This window comes from Mustela nigripes, chromosome 8, assembly GCF_022355385.1.
Source record: "Mustela nigripes isolate SB6536 chromosome 8, MUSNIG.SB6536, whole genome shotgun sequence".
NCBI lineage: Eukaryota > Metazoa > Chordata > Mammalia > Carnivora > Mustelidae > Mustela > Mustela nigripes.
The window spans coordinates 24,016,772-24,031,071 of NC_081564.1; the positions used below are offsets into that span (position 1 = coordinate 24,016,772).

The 14,300-nt window shown below is 50.2% G+C and overlaps 1 protein-coding gene across 13 annotated transcripts in view; it reads left to right on the top strand.

Annotated features, from left to right (window-relative positions):
- Window positions 1–7,213, top strand: part of DEPDC5 (DEP domain containing 5, GATOR1 subcomplex subunit) — a 138,548-nt gene extending 131,335 nt beyond the window's left edge. For all 13 annotated transcript variants that reach the window (XM_059408904.1, XM_059408903.1, XM_059408906.1 and 10 more), the window contains 4 exons: window positions 12–183; window positions 2,748–2,808; window positions 6,166–6,248; window positions 6,417–7,213. In XM_059408904.1, the coding sequence (XP_059264887.1) occupies window positions 12–183; window positions 2,748–2,808; window positions 6,166–6,248; window positions 6,417–6,709 (609 nt within the window). In that variant the 3' untranslated portion in view covers window positions 6,710–7,213. The remainder of the gene's footprint in view (window positions 1–11; window positions 184–2,747; window positions 2,809–6,165; window positions 6,249–6,416) is intronic.
- The last annotated feature ends 7,087 nt before the right edge of the window (window positions 7,214–14,300 follow it).

Below are 14,300 nucleotides of genomic sequence, written 5' to 3' on the forward strand. Positions count from 1 at the left end.
CTTTCCACCAGGTCCAGGGTTGGCATCGCAAAGCCACTTCCTGCGGCTTTTTGTTAGTCCCTGTTCTGGAGGGTCCCTTTGCGCTGCCCAGTTACCTGTATGGCGATCCGCTTCGAGCACAGCTCTTCATTCCACTCAACACCAGCTGCCTGCTCAAGGAGGGCAGTGAGCACTTGTTTGATAGTAAGAGACACTCTCCTTGGATGTTCTGTCTCCATGAATAAGACCCCCCCCTCCCCCAAGGCCATCCCTCTAGGCCAGTGCACAGAGGGAGCCTTTGGACAAGGGGGCTGAAAAGATCTGGGTCTCGTACTGGTTCTTTACTTAGTGTCCGGGTAACCCTGCACGAGTCACTTAATGCCTTAAATTCCTTATTCCTCAAATGAGAGCATGTCAAGTTGAACACTGCCTTGCCAACTCAGGAAGACCCTTGTGAGGCCGGGAGCAGATGGTAGGAGAGGGTGTGAGACACTGTAAATCACAAGTAGCTCTGGTATTCTCCCCACACTCTCCTTTCCGTGCTCTAGCCTAACTGGCTTAGGACTGAGGGAATTTGAACCTTATGGGAGGCTTGAATTTGCTATTTCATGCAAACGGACTAAAAAAAGTGGGGGGGGGGGCATTGAATGCAAAACAGGATCCAGCATCCTATTGTGCAAAGCTGTAGTGTGTCAGCACCTGGTACACACATGTGGCTCGAGTCCAGCGTCTCAGGGAAGACAGAGCAGAAGAGGGCTCGGAGGAGGACAGCAGGACTCTGAGGACAGCCTTTCCCCTGGGACAGGACTGTCAGTCCAGGGGGAATTGGGAGTGGGCGGAGGCAGGGAGTAGGTGGGGCTGCCTTGCTGCTCCGCCCTTGCTCCACAGATCTCTGAGGGTAGGTGTAGGACAGATCAGAGGACGAGTCTTACTTTACATGGCACATTATTTATCCCCAATTAATTGCTCATTTTGATGAACATATAAATAGCCCCTACAGAGCTCTTGGTGAGCTGACAAATGACCTTTTTGAAAATGAAAAGTTAGAATTGCTGCTAATATGTCAGTAGCCCTTTCTTTTCTCAGATGTAGACATTATAAATGTGAAATGAAGAATTTTTTGGTGTGAGGGAGATGGTTTCTTCCCGTGCCTGTGTTAGTCTGTGTAATGGTGGAAGGAGAGAAGCAGCCCAGGGGTGAGAGGTCTTACTAGGTCAGGGAGGCCTCACTAAATGTTGCCACACTTTTCCTGTGAAAAGGCTGCCCGGGGATGCAAACAGCTTGTGTTCCAAGACCCATCTGTATATTCTTTGTTTACGTCTCAGAAGACGTTTTTATTCAGACACTGTTTTCAGTGATGGTTAGGGTTTGAGGCAGGTCCCACAGAACCCCTGGAGGCTATAGGTCCCATGATCTGTAGAGTTGACACAGTGCTGTACACACACACACATACATACACACACTCACACACACACCCCTTCTCATGTAATCTCCCAGTGGCTGACAGAGGACCACTGTGGTCCTGAAATGCCACATGATTCTATTCGTATCTGATGATTTCAAGCCAGACAACCGCCTCATGCTGCTGTTTTTAATATGCTCAGGAGACACGTCCCCCACACCAGCCAGCCCTTCTGGGGTTTTCCACCTTCACTGTCACAGCACAGGATTGCTGGCAAGGCTGGCATTGGAGGACATTTTTGTATGAGCTGCTGGTTTTCCTGCCTGTTGTAACCAAGGCTTCAAGACCAACATCCTCTGTTGGTTGCCATGGTTACAGCTGAAGAAAGGAGTCCTAGTTTAAAGCATTAAGGGCGTGAATCTAAAAATCAATTTTCTTGCATCCATGCTGCTTCTCTTCCTGTGATCTCCCCTTCCAATAACAGTGGATTCCAGAGCTTAAAAATCTGACAAGGAATCTGCTCTTTGTTTTTACCTGTTAAGGCTGAAGTATTTTTTCTTATTTGCTCTTTAGTTGCCTGCAGCCCTCAAATGTATTCTAGATAGAAAATTCCAAATGTAAAGAGAGTAGAGAGAGCGCCCCTATTCTTCAGGATATCTTGTGCAGTTGCTCCTCCAGCCCTCAGTGCCTCAGTCCCAAGAGCAGTGCTGGCCTGTTGCCTGTTGCTGAGCGACAGCCTGCCTCAGCCCTCCACCTCCTCCTCAGCTCTTGGTCCTCACACCAGTGATGCAGAAGGAGCGAGGCTGGAGCCATGATATGGGCGATGGAGGAAGGCTCTTGTCTGCTCCCCTGCCCTCCCTAGCCCGTCACTTTTCCAAAAATAATTTTTAATATTTATTTACTTCAGTTTCCCTACCCATAAAATAGAGCTTGTACCATTGTCTTTCCTTGTAGGGAAATTGAAGATGGGTAGTAAAATTTTTTTTCTTTTCTCCTTAGAAGCAGATAACATGCATTTAAAGCTTATCTTCTGTTGGTATTTTTAATGTCATGTTCCTTTCCACTTTGCGCATAGGAAGTCATTAGAATGAGTCTTACCTCGAGTTCTGGTAGCTCACACTGGTTGCTGAGGACTCCTATTCAGTGCCTTTCTAGACCCTGATAGAGCTTCAGGGAAGTGGTGGTGAGAATGCGCCTTTGTTCCTTGGGACGGAGGCTGGTGTCCCAAAAGTGGTTAGTGTGGAAAAGCTGGACTGAAGCTCAGAGGGGAGGAATGGCCAAGAGAAGTGAAGGATACAGAAGTCCAGATCCAGGGAAACTTAAAAACCTTGGGATCGCACCCTGGCATTTTTTTTTCTTCTTTCAGGCTTTGAACCGGAAACATACTGGGATCGAATGCACCTTTTCCAGGAAGCCATTGCACACAGGTTTGTCCCTTAGTAGGAGGGCATCATGGGAGGGCGTTAGTGACTGTTGTGAGTAGTCGACCCAAACCCAGTTTGTTTCATTTCTGGGGAAGTGGATCTAGTTCACCAAAGACCGACTTGCTGCCGATACCCTACAGGACCCTTTGCCTTGGTTTCAAAGATAAGAATTACCCCTCCAGTTCCTATAGCTGTTGTTTCTCAGACCACATTACCATCTTCCAGTTGAGCAGAAAGCATAGAGCTTCCTCCTTAGCCTCCAGCAAGACTTTGAGCCAAGCTGTCAAGCAGATGACATGAGATAAAAAACTATAAAATGCTTCAAGAGCCCCTTGATATATGCTGAGAAGATAATGGGGGTTAAAAAGCAATGGATAAGTCCATGGGTATTTTTTTTTTAAGATTTTATTTATTTATTTGACAGAGAGAGATCACAAGCAGGCAGAGAGGCAAGCAGAGAGAGAGGAGGAAGCAGGTTCCCCGCTGAGCAGAGAACCCGATGTGGGACTTGATCCCAGGACCCTGAGACCATGACCTGAGCTGAAGGCAGAGGCTTAACCCACTGAGCCACCCAGGCTCCCAAGTCCATGGGTATTTACTGGCACTAGGATTTGTGCCAGGGAGGGGCTTCCCTGGGCTTAGCTGCCCTGAGGCCAGTCCAGCTTTGTCTCTAGAATGCGCCACTCAGTGTTCATTTGCTGCTTCGTGTTAATCATGGCAGAAGCAAGTCCTCCATTCCCACTTCCATAATCCTCTCTCTCGGCACTGTCTGCAATGTCCTGCCATCTCCTTATTCAGCTGTTACCACCCCATCTCACACCCCACTCCCGCCCCGGCCCACCACAGACTGGCTTCTTTCTTCCAGCAGGAGAGGGTGCTGACTCGGGGCAGAAGGTGGGCAGCACAGTGGGTGGGTGGCAAAGGGTGTTAATCCAGAAAGCAGAGAGGCCTGGCTCACCTCTGCCTCCACCAGCATGCAGCTGAGCAAGTTCTGGAACTGCTTCACCTTCATTTTCTCACCACTCGCTGGGTTGTTGGGAGGGTTCTCCAGAGTTCCCTGTACCTAGGAAGCCCTGGGTAGACAGTAGGTATCATTAGGAAGACCCCAGCTGACTGATGAATTTATAAGCAGGTCTGATGCTTCCCTTGGATGATATCATTGGGTGGTAATTGGATTTTGCTGGCTACATGTCACTTGGGACATGGCCTTTTGATTTTTTTCATGTCTTCTGTCCCATCCCCACGAATCACAGCATGGAGTCTGCTGGTGTCCCTGCACCTGAACATCGCGGTCCCTTCCCCACCTGGACCCACCGTCCTTACCTATATCTTACCCCCACATTCTCCTCTAAACCCCACCCCCTCCTCCATCTATCAGCCATGTTCTACCACAGATTCCAGGTCCCTGCTCTCTCAATCTCTCTTTCCCTTTTTTCCCAACACACTCTGTCCATCTGTTACCCTAATGTAGGGGCCCCTGGAGGACAAGGGTATGCATTTTTCTCATTTTTGTTTCCCTTTACAGCACCTAGCAAAGTGCCTTGCCCAGAGTAGCTTTTGCACGTGGGGGACTCTAGATTGGAAGGTGGCTCTGAAATGAAACATTAGCCCACCTATAAGGTTCATTTCTGAAAGAGTTAGAAACTGGTCCAGTAAGTAAAAATCTATAAAAAAGGAAGAAGAGGAAGAAATTGGTCCAGCTTCCCTGGACCTTCCCCAGCTTCCCTATTGTGGCTCCCCAGCTCCTTCATATTTTTCTGGATGGGTTGGGTGCGCCCCACCCCAACCCTACCTTTGCTGTAGTCCTTGCTCGAATGTTTCCCAAGTGGACAATGAAGGAGCCAAGTGCTATGTGGTTAATTGCCGTTTTAAAATTAAAGTTCTTGGGGCGCCTGGGTGGCTCAGTGGGTTAAGCCACTGCCTTCGGCTCAGGTCATGATCTCAGAGTCCTGGGATCGAGCCCCGCATTGGGCTCTCTGCTCAGCGGGGGCGCCTGCTTCCTCCTCTCTCTCTCTCTGCCTCTCTGCCTGCTTGTGATCTCTGTCAAATAAATAAATAAAATCTTAAAAAAAAAAAAAATTAAAGGTCTTCCCTGGTGACCTAAGGAAGAAATGAAGGAAAATTCTGGTCAGGCTGATCCATGCTGAGTAAATAAACAGCCTTGGTTGAAAAGTAGAGGGGAAGAAAGGCAAAATCCAGAGCCATTCTTACACATGATAGAATCAGCCTATAGATGATGGGGCTTGCTGTGCATGTTAGCTGATCCATTTAACTTGCATATTTGACTTCATGTGTTCTTGATAAATAGTTATTGAAAGCCGGTGTAAAGCTGGCGGCTTATACAGAGAATGCAATGGAAGGAAACGGGTGCTTTACCTCCTTTAGTTCTGCCCACATCACTGCGTTTCGTTACATAAACCTCTCAGACTCAGGGCGGGAGCTACATCTGTTAACACGTCCTTTTCAGCAGTTAACAGGTAGAGCTGTAATGAATGTGTTTGATGGAAATAGAAAAACCCGGAATAGAATAAACCATAGATGGGAAGCAGAATCGAGTAAGTCACAGATGAAAAGTGGCTCCTGCTGCCCATTTCCAGAATGGAGCAGCGAAGCAGAGAGCCCCAGATTTCGTTCCTCGTTTTTAAGAAGAGGATTTCAGTTAAGAGGTTTCATTCCATTTCACCTAAGAGCTTTCTTTGAGAACCCACTATGTGCTTAGAACTAAGGGAAAGAGGTGTGGCTAAGATGAATTAAGATAAGCACCTTCCAGGGTAACTGGGTGGCTCAGTGGGTAAAAGCCTCTGCCTTAGGCTCAGGTCATGATCCCAGGGTCCTGGGATCGAGTCCTGCATCAGGCTCTCTGCTCAGCAGGGAGCCTGCTTCCTCCTCTCACTCTCTGCCTGCCTCTCTGCCTACTTGTGATCTGTCAAATAAATAAATAAAAATCTTTAAAAAAAAAAAAAAAAGATAAGCACCTTCCCCCTGTCATTGTGTGGGTGGGAACCCAGCATGGTGAAGGACCCAGTGTGGATTCTAGGGAGAGAGAGAGCAGAGGGGTAGGATGGGGCAGTGCAACAGCGCCCAGGGGAGGGACTGACTGGACAGGTGGAGGGGCAGAGACAGGGCTGGATGTGGAGTGCAGCTGGTGTGAGGGCTCTTCCCCACCTGGAGATGACGGGAGGCCTGTGGGAGGAGGTCTGGTGAGGGCGAAAACCAGAAGCTTGAGTGTTCAATCTTGGAAGAAATTTTCCCAGGTCCCTGTAGCTCAGGCTGTCAGGAAGTCCTATTAGCCACATCTGCTCTCCCTGTCCCTTTAGCTAAGGAGGCCCTAATCTGTGTGTCTTCCTGTGCTTCTCTTAGGTTTGGGTTTGTGCAAGATAAATATTCCGCTTCTGCTTTTAACTTCCCCGCTGAGAACAAGCCTCAATACATCCATGTTACAGGTGAGACACTCTAGGCAAAATGTGGAGTAGGTGGGTTCCTGTGGCGGGAGCCTGTGCACGAGACCCTCTCCCCATGATTGAGCCTATGTCTGCAAAGCCCCTGCAGCTGCCCAGGGGTAGGGGAGCCCTCCTGGTGGTGGTGACATGGGGCCTCCCCTTGCTCCTCAGGAACAGTGTTCCTGCAGCTGCCCTACTCCAGGCGCAAGTTCTCAGGACAACAGCGGCGGCGGCGGAACTCCACCAGCTCCACCAACCAGAACATGTTCTGTGAGGAACGGGTTGGCTACAACTGGGCCTATAATACCATGCTGACCAAGACATGGCGCTCTAGTGCCACAGGGGACGAGAAGTTTGCTGATCGGCTGCTCAGGGATTTCACGGACTTCTGCATCAACCGCGACAACCGGCTGGTTATGTTCTGGACGAGCTGCCTGGAGAAGATGCATGCCAGTGCCCCGTGAGGCCAGGCTGCACCACGGGCCGAAGCACAGCCGAAGCACAGGGAGGATTCTGTTCTTGTCCAAGTCCAGTAGGGGCAATGGGGCTCCGGGCAGCAGGCGGCAGTGCCTCCGTCCGTGAGTGGGGGCCATTGCTGCTGCTTTCCCTCCTGCCCCGCCAACAAAATGTTCTTCTCCTCGAGGAGAAAGACTCGGGAAGAAACGAGTGCTGAGAGCAGGTGGGAGGCCCAGATGGTCCGTGGGAGGACCTCAGTACTGGGGAGGGGGGCGAGCAGCCCCCATGAATGTCCTTGGAGAAGGGGTGGCTCCTGAGAGCGTCCTTTCTTTCCCCTAGCCGTGGGCTTTTCGGAGCCGTCTGCTGATTCCCACCCAAAAGTATGCACAGGATGTAAGATAGTTTTGTGAAATAGTGTACCATAGGCTCACACCAACTGTATATACCTGTACATATCAGAAGCAGGAATAAAGTGCCACATGCAGCATCTCTGGCCCCCGCCTTGTTCCTGGCAGCGGCGATCCCATCCTCGGCTGGGCAGTCGGGCCTTGTTGGCAGTGACATGGTGGCAAATGAGGCAGCCACAGAAGGTGAGGAGGACTTTGAATTCACTGTCTTGGGAGAGTCTGGCCGGGGATTTCCTGAAAGATGTCTTTTCATAAGCCCTTGGGCAAGAACAGAATAGTTTCTTTCAGACCTAGTGAGCAGAGCAGATAGTACCACGCACAACTGCAGGCTTGTGCTGTCAGAATGAATCTTGCTAAGTGGGTGAACCCAGGTGTGGCACGCAGATGTCATGGCATTCTGAAAAAAAGGGGGGGGGGAGTCTCTATTGACGCCAAGGTTTAGAACCTACTCCTTAAAGGGATAAGATTCAGTGTGGGGCCTCAGCCTCAGCACCCTTCCCTAACCTGCTAGTAGCAGGGGTGAGGGGTTGTGGGACAAACGGGGCATGACTAGGTACTGCCACTGCCTCCGCCTCCATCTCTCCACACAAGCCCTGTTGATTTCTGTCCTCAGTAGCTTGCAAAGCCACCCATTTCTTCCCAGCCTTCTGCTGCTGCGCCCAGCCCTGCGCAGCCCTCCTCCATCTTCCTCCTCCTCTTGCATGGCTAGGAGAGCCCCTAACCCATCTCTGCTTTCCCTCCAGGCCATCCTCCACCTGGCAGTCAGAGTCTTATTTAAGAACCACTCTGATCGTGCCCGCCACTTACTTAGACGTCTTTGGTAACTTGAACTTCAAACATCCTAGACATAGCCATGTACTCTCTGTCCTGGGCTGTTCCTCCAACCACCTGGAACATCACAGACTCTTTAGCAGCTCAGGTCCTTTGCACATGCTATCCCAGTTGCTTAAAACACTCCTCTCCAGGCCCACTCTGCTTGCTAACTCCTGGTCATCGTTCATCTGCTCTCTGCTCACGTGGTACTTCTCTAGAAAAGCACAGTAGGCTACCTGTCAGGTCTTCTTGCAGCACCTTGTACTTCCCGGGCAACACTCGGCACATTTCCATGCTAGCATGACAGAAGCTTGCCTATTTTGTTCGTCTCTGTTCCTAAACATGCAGTGTAATAGCAAATGCTGGAGAAATGGGGTTGGCTGAATATGTGGAGTGAATGAATGAACTCTGGACTCAAGGACTTGGGGGCTGGGTGTTGTATCTGAATCTCCCCGCGCTGGGCTCTTAAGTTACTTAATGGAACGCCTTTCCTCAAATTGGAGCTATTTACGCTACACTTAGAGATTTTGAAAGAAAAGATCTGTTAATATATGTGAAAGCACATGGGTTGATTTCTGGTGAGGAATAGGTCCCTGATAAAAATCCCATTTTCTTTCCCTTTCTCACCTTCCCCTCCCTCAGACAAACCTTTACTCTTTGTTAAGCATCCATACCCTTCATTTGTAAAATGGGAAACTGTCTGCTAGGGTGGTAGGAGGACCAGAAGACAGAGGTATATGAAAGCACTTACTACCTGGCAAGCAGTAAACAAACGGTGGTTCTGACATTCCTGGATGGAAAGTCCTCTTTGCCATGTTTCTGATCCAGCTTCCTGCATGATTGTTGCCGGATGTGGCAGCATGATTCCTACATGATTGTCAATGGATGTGCCTGTCTGAATCAGATCATGTGGCACAGACATGTGTGGTCCTCAGTGATCTACTTTCCACCCTCCTCTTCCAAAGATGACCCAGGAAAAGAAGGCTCAGTGATTTGGTGGAAGAAGGCAGCTGATGAGCGAGAATGCTAGCCACTCATTCTTCAGAGCTGGGCCTGAAACACCTGTGCCCTTGAGACCTGGTTCCCCCACATTCTTCCTTTCTGACCAGCACCTCCTTCCACCCATTTGTCCAAGGCAGAATCTGGGAGTAGAACTCAATCCTCTTTCAACTCCACCATCACCTAGTCCTCCCACCTGTCCCTCAGGCCCGCCCACCTCCCTCCGTGCCTGCTGCTCAGATGCAGAGAGAGCCCAGCCTGAGGAAGTATGTGGTTTGGTTAGATATTGAGGGATGTGTCCATGCAGATCGGAGGCCCCACACCAGGTGTATAAATATGAATAACCATTTCTTGGTGGAGAGAGGGAGGCGGGAGGCTTGGGGCCAAGAGGACCTGGGTTTAAAGCCCAGCTCTGCCGTTTCTTTGCTGTGAGAGCTAGAGTGTTCTGGCTCTAGTTCTGTGAGAGCTCGAGTGCGGTTCCTCACCTGTTAGAGACTACATGGCCTCACCTTTCTTCCCAACCCCAAACAACATACATATACCCCTACCTCTCTTGAGTGTTGCTCTTCTGTGCTTGCGACAATGTAATTATTTGCTGACCCCTTTCAGCCCTCTAGGCTGAGAATTTCTTCTGGCACACTCTCTAGTCACTGAGAATTGAGTGGGTGAGCTGGTGAGACCAAGGGAGCAGGTGCACATGGCAGGGACCCTCACAGGGTCTAGCACAAAGGAAGGACACATGGACTATAAGGAGGACCTTGATGGGCTCACCAATCTGGTTCCCTAAATTAAGTCATGGAGGGCGCTTATTCATGTTCAGACACTTGGGGTCACCCCAGTGTAAGGGGGATGAGGGTGGTCAAGTAAGTAAGACAAGAGCCTTAGAGCAGAGGGGTTCTTGGAGATCTGGCCCAACCCTTTCATTTTCTTTCAGTTAAGGAAACATGGAGTGACCTGCCCTAGGCTCTAGGTGGAACTGGGACAAGGGCCAGGTCCTCCAGTTCCCAGGCCCAGTGTTTTTCTAAGCATTTGGTTGTAGTCAGCAGTGTGGCAGTTGAGAGAGCAGGTGCAGGAGGCAAATGGCTGGATTCAGATTCTAGCAGGGCCACTGGCCAGTGTGTGAATCTGAGTAAGTTACTGCATCTCTCCAAACCTCAGTTTCCTCATCTATAAAATAAGACACTACTACCACCTCCCAGAGTTTTGAAAACCACATGAGAGAATGTGGGTAGAGAGCTTGGACAGTGCCTGGAACATTGTGCCCCTCCCTCAACTTCAACTGTTAAAGTGATGGCAATTTCCCCAGACTCTCTGAACACCAGGAGTTTAGAGAAGGGAATAATCAGAGAGCTGGAGTGGATGGGCTAGTCTTTAAAAAGGAAGTGGCCTTGAGCCTCGTAGGATGGACAGGAGTCAGAGTGGTCGAGAGCCTAGTGTCCCCACTTGGGCCAGAGGGCTGCACTCCACTAACTAGTTGCTGTGGTCATTCTGCCTTATCTAGGTGCCAAGAACCTCTGTTGAGAAGTTTTTTCTCTTGTCAGAGGTGTCACATTGCCAAAAGCATGAAGAGGGCCTTCTGACCATGCCATGCTGGCTCCTTGTCGTGAACAGGGTTGTTGACCGAAGCTGAGCAGCTCTGGAGACATCTCTCAGTTCTGTGGTCAGGCCGTCAGACACCTGGGGACCCACCAGACGACCTCCTGAATGTAGAAATGAATCCAGGGTGGGGAACCACACAGAGTGTGAGATGCAGAAAAACCTGATGGGAAAAGAGATGTGATAGAATAACACCTGCACCCTCTACCAAAGGAATGGAAAGAAGCCGAGAAGTCTTTACAGCAGAAGTGGTAGCTGTGTTAGTCCCCCAGCTGTGGTTCTCCAGTGCTCCTGGGTGAAGGGGCTTGTATAAACTGCAGATTCCAGAGCCTCTCCCGGAGATTCTGAAGCGGGGTGTCCTGGGACTCTGCACTAGAAACAGACACTCTGCTCTCAGTGGCTCATTTGAGAAGCCCTGTTCCAGATTCCTCTCTGGGCTTCTTCGTGAGTACTCTATATGCAGCTCTAACTATCCTAGAAGTCTGATTCTTAGACCAAAGCAGATTAGAAGCCACACACTGAAAGGCAATACGGTAGAGGCAGAGAACTTGACACCTGAGGGAAATGACATCTGATAGCAGACAGAGAGTTGCCCGGGCTGCCCAAAGCACAGGACCACCGACGCCTATGCAGCTGGGCCGGGAACTGCCAAGTACTACATGGGATGGGCACGGAAGCCCGTATCCCCTGTGTAGGAAGAGACCCATCCAAATAATTAAAATGGAAACTTGAGGTATTATAAGGACGAAGCAAATGACATGCGCTTGATACTAAGGAAGTCTGTGAGGCTTTACCAATGTGGATAGGAAATAGTGGGGCAGAAAGCTGAATAGAAGCCAATTTCAGTTATATATATATAATAATGGTCACTCCATTTTTTTTTTTAAGATTTTATTTATTTGACAGACAGACATCACAAGAAGGCAGAGAGAAGAGGAAGCAGGCTCCCTGCTGAGCAGAGAGCCCGATGTGGGGCTCAATCCCAGGCCCCTGGGATCATGACCTGAGCTGAAGGCAGAAGCCCTAAACCACTGAGCCATCCAGGCGCCCCTCCTTTCTTTTTTAAAAATTTTTAAAGATTTTAATTATTTGAGAGAGAGCTATTGAGGGAGAGGAGCAGACTCCCTGCTCAGCAGGGAGCCTGATGCGGGGCTCAATCCCAGGATCCTGAGATCATGACCTAAGCCAAAGGCAGACCCTTCACCGTCTGAGCCACCCAGGTGTCCCAGACACTCCATTTCTTGAGTGTTGGCTGTTTTGGGCAATGTAGCATACATACTTTATGTTCCACTGCATTGGGTAATCTTACCAGCCATCTTCAGACCAGATGAGAGTGGAAGGCCCAGGCAGGGGAGCCCAGGGTCACACAGCTAATAGCAGGGCTGGGAATCAGGCCTGTGGGATCCCAGAGCCCAGCCCCCGTCCACTGTGCTGTCGCCCTCAGCCGGGTCAGTGAGGCGTCACCTCTGCTCTGACCTGGGGCTCTGGCTAGGGGCCCCGTATTCCTTTCAGCTGACTCTAGTGTGTGTGGTATGGCTCTGCTGGTGTACAGATGTGTAACACATGATCGTGGCCTCACATATAGACGCTCTGCTGGGAGTACACAGTGATTTGAGCGTCTGTCAGTGGCTTTTCCTCACCTCCAGGCTCCTCTCTGGAAGGCCCTGTCTGCTCCTTCCCTTCCAGCCCCACACCGACTTCAGCCTGCAAGTGCATTGGGTACCTCTTGGCTTTCAGGCCAGGCCACACACTTGCCCAGGGCCTGGCCTGGATTGCATGGGTTGAGGGGGGCAAAGCAGGCACCAAGGACTCATTCCTACCCATCTTTAGATTTGTTTTCCCTCTGCTTCTCTGGCTGCAGCAAGATTCATCTCTTTCCTCAGCAAACCAGCACATAGTCCTTCCAGGAAGAAAATCTCTTCTCACCCTGGTGACAAAGCACAGGGTGTGGGTGGGGGGAATTGCTATAAGACCACCAGTAAACCCCTCTCTCCAGGCCCCAGTATTTCCATCTAAACTCTTCTGGCAATGAGTCTGGGAGAAGCCTTGGGGAATCACAAGATTTCAGATCTTTCCCCTCCTCAACTAGCAGAAGAGCTAAGTGCCAAGAGGGAATAGGAGTCTCTTTCAGTTTCTGAGGCAGCTGGTGGCAGCTTGGATGGGAGCTGAGTCCCTTACCTCCTCTCTGTCCACTGTGGATTTTACCAGATTGCTTATCCAGGCCCAGTCTCTCCCCGTTAATCCTCAGTTGTCTCTTAAAAAGAGACAGAATTTTATTTTAAGCCCAGGGCATTCTGGGAGAGAAACATCTTTCTAATGTCTTTGTTCATCCAACACTAGTAGCTCACATTCTGGGTTCTTCTCCTCCCCACAGTCTGGGAGCAACAGATAGGTGTGACCAGGCACTGTCCTAGGAAAGGCACCTCTTCACAAGGTGAAATGTCCTGCCTCATCCTGTGTGTCCTCAGAAGCTGAGCAGACACAAGCTTGAGAGGGCGGGTGCGGCTCTGCCCGAGAACAGCCTGTGACATTTCTGTCCTGATGCTGTCTCAAACCCCCCACCCCTTTTCCAGGTGGTTGGATACAGCACTGGAGGAGAACCAGGAGCTAGCCAGGGGTTCTCAACTGGGGGCTATTTTGGCCCCCCTTTGAGGGACACTTGGCAATGTCTGGAGACAACTGTGGGAAGTGCTACCAGCTACACTTGTGGGTGTTTTTAAACACCCTGTAATGCACAGAACAACCCCTACAGCAAATAATTATTCAGCCCCAAACATCAATAGAGTCGAAGTTAGAATACCCTGAGCTAGATTCTGATCTGGTAAGAGGCCCAGATGGCGGGCCCCTCCTTCCTGTGACTTTGGAGGAAAAGATACATGCCACTTGCCCTGATTATGGAGCTCTAAATCCTTTTCTGATGGCAACCCCATCCCCAATCTCCTATAGCTATTACTCTTGCTATGTCCCAAGGCCAGAGTGGCTAAGGGACCTGCTTAGGGCCATACCGCAAGTTGTGCACAGAACCAGGATTAGAATCCTGGTCATACTGGGCGCCTGGGTGGCTCAGTGGTTAAGCCGCTGCCTTCGGCTCAGGTCATGATCTCAAGGTCCTGGGATCGAGTCCCGCATCGGGCTCTCTGCTCAGCAGGGAGCCTGCTTCCTCCTCTCTCTCTCTCTGCCTGCCTCTCTGCCTACTTGTGATTTCTCTCTGTCAAATAAATAAATAAAATCTTTAAAAAAAAAAAAAAAAAAAAAAAAAAAAGAATCCTGGTCATACTGAGTGCTTACATGCTGTGCCATGGTCTTTGTGTTTCTCTTTCCTTGTACAAACAGCTTGTCTCTCCAGTAACATATAATCTCCTGGAAGGCAGAGAGCACATCTTGCTCATCCTTGTGTCCTCCACGTTGAGCACCCGTCACGCATAGGGGCTCAGCTCATTTAGCATTGGTTCAATTCATTCATTCGACCATGTCAGCCCTGCACTCTCCGTGGAAGGGCACAGATGTAAAGCACGACAGAAATAGAGGAGAGGGGCCTAATTCTATGTGGGGGAACTGGGAAGACTGGAGAAAAGGGCATTTCGACTGGGATGTGAAGGCAGGTGGGTGAGGAGGGCGAGCCAGGGAAGGGATTCTGGAGGGCACCAGATCCAACGAGAACGTGACTGCCTAAAACCCGACACGGAGGAAACTGGAGAGCGATTTCTCCAAACCCGCCCTACTCAGCGCCCACTTCCAACAGCTCATTTCCAGAGGGAGTTTAGTGTGGTCAAGTTCCAGGGTA